Here is an 11,553-nt window from a genome sequence, read left to right on the forward strand (position 1 = left end):
TATAGGCTACGTATTAAGCGGATGCGTGGCTAGGTGGCTAAAATGACCCAGGATCGACATGTTTGCAGTGTGGCCTTTACCAAACGTGACATTTTATTTTACCCATTAGGCTGAGATAGTTTTATAAAAAGAAAAGGAAAATCATGCAGCAACATAAGGGCAAACATATATCAATATCAAAAGGCCTACATGCTTCATGTCTTCACAAAATGAAATCCCCCTGATATATGCAGGGACGTGTCAGTGGCATATTGTGTTATTGCACTGATTTTTTTTTTGTTGTTGATTTAGCCAAATTGTTGTTAGCCATATGATGGCCACTTGTGGCTGTTGATGTATTTATGCTTCCTCCTTCACTACATTTTTTTTATTTTGTTTTGACTGTTGTGCAGATGAGTCCGAAGGGTTCTTTTTTGTTTCTCTTTTTTATTCTCCAGACTCGGCTCCATCTGACGCGCAGGCCTGCATTAAAATAACACAGAGGGACAATTACATCATATGCTATTTTTGCGTAAACGTGGGCAGATCAAAACGCACTCTTGTTTTTTTTTCTGCTGGACATTTTTTTTTTAAATTGTTGTTCGTGTTTTTCAGGTCATGGATGAAATCCCGCGGCAGCACCTTGGAGGTTTGACCAGTCCAACCAGCTGAAATATAACTGAACAAACGCCATCAGGAGTTCCCAGGGATATCCACTGACTCTTTTGGATCAAAACTATTTGTATTAAAAACTCCAGCTTTTTTCCTGATAGAATTGATAAGAAATCTACAATGAAAACGAGGCAAAACGGTGAGGAATTTGTCGAGCTGTTGAATTGAATGAGCACCGGAAGGAGGATACAGTGAAAAAGGCGCCGAGATGAAGGAGAAATCCAAAACGGCCGCAAGGACTAGACGGGAAAAGGAGAACAGTGAATTTTACGAACTGGCAAAGATGTTGCCTTTGCCGTCGGCCATAACCTCTCAGCTGGACAAGGCCTCCATCATAAGACTGACAACGAGTTACCTGAAGATGAGAATCGTTTTCCCCCAGGGTGAGAGGGATTGGCCTATTTAAAAACACACCGTTTACAAGTTCTTTTTTTTTTTGCCCCATGGAGCCCAAATTAGAGAGGATAGCCAACAACGATATCATTTATTTAACAAAAATGTTATCTCTTAAAACATATACATTATTGTATCAACTTAGGCCTACCTGCATAACGTCAAGGTCACGTAGTATGACGAAAAATAAAAAGCAAATGCATTAAATAACAAGGGAAAAAAACAAGCACTATGAGGAATAAAAAAGCTAAATAACTAGGCCGATAGAAAAACCTTATTTCACGAATCAAATTGTTTTAGTTGTTTTGGCTGAGGCGTGTTATTCTGCAGATTGGTAGGCATACAAAAAAAGAATAACACTAAAGTAATAATATCAAAAATCCCTTCGGTTCTAACATAGCCCACATTAGTGATGGAAAATAAAATAACGTGTAAGTAAAATACTATTCATAGCCTATATATCCGCATGGACGGATCACAGACCCGCTTTTTAGCCACACCAAATTGTCACAATAATAAAGCCATGTTCTCGTTGATCTACAGGGAGTCTTTACAAATGGATTATTCTCCTTTTTTAATTTGGTGCGTCTAAAGGAGACAGTCTGGCAGCATCTTTTTTTATACAGTTTGTCTCTGCGGGCTTCCTTTGGCTGCGTGACTGAGAACAAGACGTACCAATTAGAAAAACTAAAAAAAAAGGGCCCTGCAAGGCTTCTAATCACCAGGAGCCATGAACATGAGGCAGACACACACACACACACACACACACACACACACACACACACACACACACACACACACACACACACACACACACACACACACACACACACACACACACACACACACACACACACACACACACACACACACAGCCTTATATTCATGTAAGGCATCATCTCTTGTGTAAGAAAAATGCTATTAACGATGTACCATCATCAGCTCGCGTTTTTTTTTCATTCAATATATTGCAACACACATTTATATGCATCTCGTAATACTTGGCCCATTTAACGTAAAATTATAAAAGAATGAAAAATATATTTAAAAAAAAGGCCTATGGGTATAGGATATAGCATAAACAATGTAAGCGTTTAGTTGCTATTTGTATTGCTATGTATCCCTCCGCCGAAAAAATACTCTTTCTGCTTATAGCTCCTTATTCTACACCCTCTCATCTGCTGGTGGTGATATGTCCGACAGCGGAGACCTGTTTTCATTTTCATTTACAGCAGGGGAGACGAACGCCTAATTTATTGATGATACCCGAGCTCCATGAGATTTCTGATGAAACCAAATGCATTTCAATGAGCAACACTAGCTATTGCTTTGTTCCACTGCAGGCTGGAGAAGAAGAAAATGATGTGGAAATTATTTGGACAAAATAATGTAAAAGATGGACATATTTTTAGACCAATTTAGGGAGGCATTCAAATGTTTGTCATTTGTTATAATAATAATAATAAAAATAATAATAGGCCCAATGATAATATTTATAATAATATCAAATGTTTCCTGTAGCATCGGTATCAATGTAAACATGCCCGTGCCATTTCAGTTATGTCATCCCTCCGGTTTGAAAGTCTTCGTCGCGGTTGGTATGAGAGGCACGTCGCCATTGCACCTCGTAAACACCAGCAGATTGCTGCAGGTTCCATGTTTGCAGGCTGTGCAACATGTGACAGACAGACGGGGGAGGACACTGTAAATGCTTCATCGTTAAAGAGGCCTAAACAGGCACACCTCGCGCTCCAGTGTGTGTATACGCGTGTGTGCGAGAGTCTTGCCTTCTTCATTATAGGCTAATAACTTTAGGCTAATAATAATGTAGATTTATAAAACCAAATATTTATATAAAAAAAAATATATAAATAATAATAAGTATTGTTATAAAAACACAACACACCCTCTCCATTTTGCCACAGCAGCCAAACAGCATTCTTCTCTCAATCTCTCCAGGTCTGGGTGAAGCTTGGGGTCACACAAGTCGAAGATCTTTGGAGAATGTTGGACGAGAGCTGGGATCTCATCTGCTGCAGGTATTGCGTGTGCCATGACATATCAACACGTTCTCATCACTAGCACAATCAACTGTTAAGATATAGGCCTGGCTTCTTCTGTTCGTTCCACGGTATACAATCTTTTGAGGAAATTGCTAGGCCTATTGCCCATAACTGGCCTATCGTTTCTTTCGCAGACGCTGGACGGATTTATCTTCGTCGTGGCTCCAGATGGGAAAATAATGTACATATCAGAGACAGCGTCAGTCCATTTAGGACTATCTCAGGTCCGTTTGTATACTATTACATTTGTCTTGTTTTGTTCACCTATTATTTAAAAAATATTAACAGGGCTTTTGACAAATATAAAAAATATAGGCTATGGCTCGTGCGTAAAGCAATCCTTGCATGTTGTTTACCTGAGTTATTCTCAACAGGTAGAGTTGACTGGGAACAGTATTTATGAATATGTCCACCCTGCCGACCACGACGAGATGACAGCTGTCCTGACGCCACATCAGCCCTATCACTCACATTTCGTCCAAGGTAAAATAAATAAATACATTTCCTCTCTTCACGGCTTAGCTTAACGGCGCGCAAATAGGCCAACGCGACGTGTCTAGAATCAGCATTTGGTTATTTAGAAAATGCAACAGATGTGTGTCGATAGGCTATATGAAATGGTCGACGGATGCATATAGAGTTCGTTATAATGCAGGATTTTTTCCATGTATTCTTTGTTTAACGTTACGCACATAATGCATTATTTTTGTTTTCAGCACATATTATTATTAAAACGCGTTCGTGTTTAAAACAGGCCCGTGTAAAGGCTCAGTCATATAGCCTAGTGGTGGTATGGAGATTGCTTTATTTGAATACGCAGACACTTGGCCCACTTTATAGTGATATCCTTGGGTGGAACTCTTTTTTTTTTAACTGAAGATTTTTTTCGTTGTTGAAATTTCTCCTGTAGAATATGAAATGGAACGCTCTTTCTTTCTCCGGATGAAATGTGTGCTGGCAAAAAGAAACGCAGGCCTTACCAGCGGTGGATACAAGGTAGGCAATGGGAGTTTGTCATGGACTTATGATAATTAATGAACTATTTACTTCATTTACAAAATAATTAAATGCCATAAATTAATATTTAATCATAATTGAATTGGGAAACCAATATTCAAATGGATTTCCCTGCTCTTCATAGAGAATGTTTTCGTTTTCATTTAAGAAAATCAGATGAAGAATTCCCTATTTCAAGATGCCATGAGGACTTTAGAATATAGTAGGAATTTTAACATCCTTTTATATTTGTATTACATTGTATTTCAATAATAATTCTAGTTCTGGTCAGTGGTAGCATATTAATTATGCAGGATGCCTCTCAATTGCTAAGCAAATTAATTACACCTTCTTTAGAATGGGGACATTTCAGGATTTCCTCAATTACATTTCATTCTCATCTTAGCTTCTAATATGTAAGCTAAGATGTTTTAAGATGATGATCAAAGATGTATTAAGTGGCTTTAGTGACTTGTCAGGTCACCATTGTAAATAAGAACTCGTTCTTAATAATGACCTGCCTGTTTAAGTAAAGGTGAAATAAAAAAAATAAATCAAATATTTATTATCTTCCTGATGCCTCTATCTTCTCCACCCCAGGTCATCCACTGCAGTGGCTACCTGAAGATCCGCCAGTACAGTCTGGACATGTCTCCGTTTGAGGGCTGCTATCAGAACGTGGGTCTAGTGGCTGTGGGTCACTCCCTCCCGCCGAGCGCTGTGACAGAGATCAAGCTGCACAGTAACATGTTCATGTTCAGAGCTAGCCTGGACATGAAGCTCATCTTCCTGGACTCCAGGTAACACAACCAGATTGATTTGCAGCAGAATTATTCATTGCACTGTATTTCATTTTTTTCACGTTTTCTTGTTTTTTTTCAGAGTTTCTTTCTAATTCACTCTTCTTTGTTGTCTTTATTTTTTTTGTGTAAATTATATTTTCATGGAAAAGTGGAGTCAGACATTTTGGAGAAGGCTTGTTGTCAAAATCACTTTTTGGCTAAATCAGGGAGTATCTCTTCAATATCAGCTATATGCTGAAAAGAAATTCAGTGTTAATACATAGCCTAGGCTCTGTAAACAGGTATGTTGGTAGCTACAGTGGGCCCACCTTTGTTTACATACCCTATGTTTACAAACCAGTTTACAGAGCCTAGGCAGTGTATCAACACTGGACTATTTTCAGCCCACACACACAGTACGTACAAGTTGCGTATCGTGAGGAGATCTTCACTGATTGTGACAAAAAGTGATTTTGACAACAAGCGTTTTTGACAACAAGTGTTTTTGGCCAGGATCGCCGACTCCACCTTTAAAACATCTCGTCGTCATACTCCTGCAGTTTTAAATTGTCGCCTGTAAAACACAAGCAGTACGGACACATATAAAAACACCCCCCGGGTCACTCTGCACATTTTTAACACAACTTACTGAATTCCCTCTCCAGGGTGGCTGAGCTGACAGGTTACGAACCCCAGGACCTGATCGAGAAAACCCTGTACCATCACGTCCACAGCTGTGACATGTTCCACCTCCGCTGTGCGCACCACCTCTGTGAGTCACAACAAGCCAATGCTGCCATTGTGCTTTTTTTTTTTTTTTTTACAACAGGTCTCGCTGACCTTTCTTTTGTCAGACTAAACTGCTCAAGCAAAAACTTTAAAAAAAAATGCCACAGCCAGCCACCACGTGCAGGCAATCACTCACACTTAGACAAACACGCACGCCGTTAATTACGTTAATCTCTGTCTTCTGTCTGATTCTTTTTATCTCTCCGCCAGTGCTGGTGAAAGGCCAAGTCACCACTAAGTATTATCGTTTCCTGGCCAAGCAAGGTGGCTGGGTCTGGGTCCAGAGCTACGCCACAATCGTCCACAACAGCCGCTCCTCAAGACCCCACTGTATAGTCAGCGTCAACTACGTCCTCACGTGAGTCTACGCGCAATGTTTATATTCTAAAAAAATCTGAGAGAAACTATTATTTTTGTCATAATCCTAATACTTTTTTAAGATGTGGAAAATGTTTCCCTGTATATAATTTGGCTGGAAACATATTTATTCGTATTATGAATCACGCATTTCAAATATTAAAGGTGCACTATACAGTTTCGGTGGAGGCGGATTTGTTTATTTGTAGAGCCTGCAGTTAGTTTACAAAACATAGTTTCTCTACATGTAACTCTTAGCATTGAATAATTAATTATATCATCATGAATCAAAACTTAATTATTTTGAGACACCTGGTACCACATGAATAAGACAAGAATATGTCTGTGAACCAAACTGTGGGTCCATGCGGTAAACAACAGTAGTGAAACAGTAACTTCTCAGGAAGCTTTCTAACTTCTAACAGTGTTCAAGGGATCAAATTTCCAATAGGAAAGTTTGTTCATTCAGTTACACAAATATACGTTAGCCATTTAGACATTTCACTGACACACCCAAAATGACATAGTGCACCTTTAAAGTTGTTACATTGATTGCATTTTGAATTGAAATCCCTAAAAGTACAGCTACATAAACAGTAACACAAGGTTTTGAAGGTGGCTATACAGGGCCTAACGCAGCTGCTTTTATAATGGTGTTTGCAGAGGGTACAGCAAAGGAATATTTAACTAGATTAAGTAAAATCACATCATACACTCCCTATGATCCATGCTCCAAGCCCCACTCTGTGATACGATGGGTCTTTTGTCTATTGGAGAAATCCTTCTCTTTATCCTTGTGTAGCCCCTTCTCCGCACAAATCCACCAAATAGTGCGTCTGCGTGAGCTCAGGCAGTTCTGTGTGTTATGAGAACACAAAGCACACTAAGGCCCTTTGAGACGGCAAGACAAACACCAGGGTTCAACCCCATCAAAAAACCTCTACTGTCACCATCGATCGGCAGTCCAAGGAAAAGCAAAATCAATCAAACGGTGAACTAGGAATCAATAGCCATCTCATAGCGGTAGCACATGTTGGATTTTTCCTTGTTAAGTTGGGTTGATCCACATGTCGCTTTTGTGTGTGTGTGTGTGTGTGTCCTTCTCTGTGTGTACTGCAGTGTTTGTGTGAGGCTCTGTACGTGCATGCATGCATATAGCTGCACTCCAGGTATCGATTTCGTCAATGCAGTAAGGAGAAAAACAAAGTAACTGCATTAAAATGACAGTGAATTTTCCAAACACATAATTAGCTCTTACACACGAGTAGCTACCAAGATAAAAAAAAAAAAAAAAAAAGCTAGTAGCGGCAATCGCACAAAATACAAAACATAAAGACCAACTACATTAAAAACAAAACAAAAAAAAACAGCATTTCAATCACCTTGCCCCAGCAGCATTTTACCCCCAACAAGAATCCATTAATAAATTATGTTTGGAGGTTGGCGGGTGGCGTATTTCAGACATGAGGTGCACTGACATTGACCCTGAGGTGGAATTCGGCTAACACAGCTGAGTTTGCACAAAGGCCCAACATTATTGGCTCAGACACAAGTCAGCCAGGGCACAGATAGGATGCAGAAGCAGCCACCGCAACTATACCTGCTAGAGCAAATAACACTCTCACTGTGCACTGGCTATCCAAACACTGCCTTTCCCCCCAAGGTGTTGTACATAAAGAATGGGTCATGTTTAGAGTCATATTAAAAAGGGGGCTGGCTGTGCGGGGTCAGGGATGGGCCATGGGGTTTAAAATGCCAGGCAGCTGCTATTACATACTGTTGATGTGATAAGTTAAGAATAGGCTCATGTTTGCCCAACACTTGACACAGGAGCCTTTTCACTCCCTCGACAGTGACACTTGGGTTGAGTTCAGCCGCGGGACAGTGGGTTAAAATGTCACAGATGTTGCAAAAGCGCCATGCACTTATAGAAAGTTAAAAAAATATATCATAAGATGTTTGCTTGGGAGGATCGGTGCAGTCATAATGTGTGTGCACCCTTATAGGTTTCTTCTCTCCGGCTGGGTTCTGACAATGCATGGTTGCACGGCAGTAAAGAATGATTAACTTCCTTCTTGGTGTCTGTTATTTTTCTCAGAAGTGGGAGAGCTTAATCTCTTGAACTTATCTTAAATGTTTTCCCTCCTCGTAGATCTCACATCATTCATTGCATAAAAAAAGTGTGTTTGTAAATCAAGTCTGTGTCGCTATCTATGTTCAATATTGGCCAAGATGTCTGCTGCAGACTAATTACTTGTTATGTCACGTGGTACACCAAGACTGTATACGAAAGAAAGAAGTGGCCTGAGCTTTAAGGGGGGGATGCAATCCTAAAGGTTAGAGAAGCTCTGAATTGGTTGGGAAAGTTGAACAAGTAACACTACGCCCTCCCGCAGAAACAATCAAAGTGTCTTTGAGCAAGGCACTCAACCATTGACATTAACATGAAGTTTCTCAGTGGCCCACAGCAGGCCATGCTTAAAATAATTTGAACCAAAGGGAAGTTCAGATGTGTGCATGTTTAAACAAAACTAAGAATTTACAGTGAGTCTAGTGGGCTATGAGGTTATACTTAGGGCTAATGTCAGCATGACAACGATGCCAATGCTAACATGTATAATATTTGCCAGTGCCACCATCTGTGTTTAGTGAGTGAGAAGGCTATGATTAGCTAATTACAACCAAACACAAACTTCAACTGAGGCTGATGATTAATAATGTAATTAGTTATTCAGGTGTAATAAACCAAAGTTTTGGACAAATTTATGTATTTATTTATTCCATTTTCTTTTTACAAAAGGGATACTGAATATAAAGGAATGCAGCTTTCCTTGGACCAAATGAGCCCCACCAAGCCCGCCTTCCCCTACGCTGACAACCACAGTGAAGACAGGAAGAGCACAAAGTTGAGACCGACCCAGACCAAGGCCAAAGCCAGGGTATCACCCTACCCACAGGTAAAAGATACATTTAAAAAAAGAACACATCAAGAAAGGAGACTCATTTTGCTGGCTTAGTTCTTATACGGTCATTCACAAACTCTCTGAACTGTGATTTCTTTCTGGTTTCCTTCAGCAGTTTTCAGCTTTCAACCCAGAGCGCTCCGAGTCGGACCAGGACAGCCAATGGGGAGGGAGTCCTCTGACAGACTCTGCGTCTCCTCAGCTGTTGGACCCCAGTGAGGCGGCCGAGGCGTCTTGTGCCTACCGACTGTATCCGGACTCTGGCTCCCTGTGCTACGGCCTGGGCCTATCAGAAGAGGACCTGGCCCACGCCCAGACACATCCACACACCAACACCTGTGACCGCGTGCGATGCCAGAGCGGACGCTACTTCTTAGGCACGCCGCAGTCGGGCAGAGAGATGTGGTGGGACGCCACACGCTCCGTGCTCTCGCTGCCCAAAGCTTCGGCGGAGAACAGCGAGCCCTATGAAATCACATCCTACCACGGAGCCATTCACGGTGAGGTGTTATAAGGAGGTTGAGCGACCGCAACCATCTGTCTGTCTCTCTGAGAAATAGCTCTGGCCGGGTTTCTTCCTGGTAGCCGTTTTCCAAATGTTATTATGGGACATGCTAAGTTGTTTACGCCGTCCCTTGCCAGTGTGCCGATTGCTACCATCTGTTTTTCAAAAATTGCCTGCAATCCAAAGCCAAGTTATTTCACATTTCACATCCTCAAACGGGGAATCATCAACCCCCCCCCCCCCCCCCAACTGTGCTTCTGCCAAGATGTTCAGTCTTAACAGACCCATGATTCTGTGTGCATTTAAAGCATAATTTCAAGCTTTACACACTGGCAATTCACTGGTTCTAGCAACTGGAACTGAAAAAAGAAAAATATGAAGACATATGAGATACGGATCCTGTTCTGAGTTTGTTTACGGACACTTTGTGAATGCAAACAGAAATTACTCATTAACACAATGTAATTCATTGATTTTACTGTTTCTTTTCTTAAACGTGTCCATTGAACTCTCTCTCCTACAGGCCGGGGACACTGGGATGAAGACAGCGTGGTGAGTTCACCTGATGGGGGCGGCTCCAGCGATTCGGGCGAGCGTTACCACGGGGAGCACTTCCGGGCGACCCCTCGGGAGCCCAGCAAGATGGAGACCCTGATCCGGGCCACGCAGCAGATGATCAAGGAGGAGGAGAGCCGTCTGCACCAGCACAAACCAGGGCCGCTGCTGGATGTCTCGGGCCTGGCCAAAGCTCACAGCCCCTCGTGCTACACCTCCACACAGCCCCACCACTCCCAGCTCACCATGCCCAGCGTGGTGTGCCGCAACCCGGGCGCCCCCAGCATGGACCTCCCCTCCGAACGCCTCCACCACCACCGCGACAAAGTGCTCGGACCGCACGACAACGACGAGAACACCACCAGCCCCGCGTCTCTGTCCCGCCTCAGCAGCCCCAGCTCGGGCCACTCTCTGGCCAAAGACTACATGCAGACGGACCTGTCCTCCCCCCACCACCAACCCCAACCTCAGAGGCCCCAGGGGAGCCCACTGCTCTACGCGGCCCAGGAGAGGCAGCCCCTGGACAGGCAAGCGGCCTACGCTTTGACTGGCTACTCCCTGGAGCACCTGTACGAACCTGCCGAGAACCTGCGCAGTTATTCGGGCCTGGCCTGCGCGGGGGTCCAGTACGACGTGGCGTCCCATGTCAGGATGCAGGCGGAGCAGATGCAGGGACACAAGGCCACCTCGGTTATCATCACCAACGGGAGCTGATGATTGACAGGTCTCATAGGAGGATGTTACAGTAAGGTGCAGCTTAATGCACATGCAAACACTGACCAAGTGCTTGATACAAACATCGGGACAATTAAAACAAGAAAATAATTAAAAGGTACCTGTGCTGACGTCTGGTATATGCTGCTTCACAGCGCGAAAGTTTGCTCCATTACATAGTAATATAGTGTTATTTTAACGGCGGCGAAGTGAATTTTCCTCCCTGCTAAAAGCGACCCTAAGTTCTAAGTCTGGTTAAACATCAAACCAGAGTTTCTGTTCCAAGTGTCTCACGCACCATTGGCTGTGTGAGTTAATCTGTCCTGGACATGATTTCCAAAGGCAGTAAAAGAAAAAAATGTGTTGTTCCATTGCCCCCCCTCACCTGAAAACTACCATCGCACCGAGCATAATGTTTGACACATGGGAAAAGGGAAAGCGTTTCGCTATTGTAAGATGTCAATGTTTCCTGGTATTTATTTGTCAGTTGGCTGTTATCTGTACGTGTCATTATTTTTATTTGTCTAAGTAGAATCTTTACTGGTCGCTTAAAATGAGTTTTTTGGTGTTTGGAATGCACCAACATTAGAAGAAGAAGAAGAAGAAAATGAATGAAGTGGTAAAACAGAAAGAATAAAAATGCCCTCTGATATCTCAAAGTGTAAAACATGCAGGTCAACTTGAAACTGTTTTAATGTATATGTGAAATGCCCTCACTTAGAGCGCAGTGAGAATACAAACACAACACATTTTGTTATCTCTCCATGCCCTCTAAATACTGGCAT

The 11,553-nt window shown here is 42.4% G+C and overlaps 1 protein-coding gene across 1 annotated transcript; it reads left to right on the forward strand.

The window, feature by feature from the left end:
- Positions 1-859: 859 nt before the first annotated feature.
- LOC307266016 (single-minded homolog 1-like) lies at positions 860-10,768 on the forward strand (the record flags this gene model as incomplete). The annotated part of the gene is made up of 11 exons (XM_080047898.1): positions 860-1,034; positions 3,004-3,083; positions 3,242-3,331; positions 3,482-3,590; positions 4,018-4,103; positions 4,704-4,903; positions 5,551-5,657; positions 5,885-6,032; positions 8,832-8,988; positions 9,107-9,494; positions 10,023-10,768. 11 exons carry the CDS (start codon positions 860-862, stop codon positions 10,766-10,768), a joined length of 2,286 nt encoding a protein of 761 aa, XP_079904024.1.
- Between the last annotated feature and the right edge of the window lie 785 nt (positions 10,769-11,553).

Source organism: Ammodytes marinus (genome assembly GCF_949987685.1).
Source record: "Ammodytes marinus genome assembly, chromosome: 19".
In the NCBI taxonomy this organism is placed as follows: Eukaryota; Metazoa; Chordata; class Actinopteri; order Uranoscopiformes; family Ammodytidae; genus Ammodytes; species Ammodytes marinus.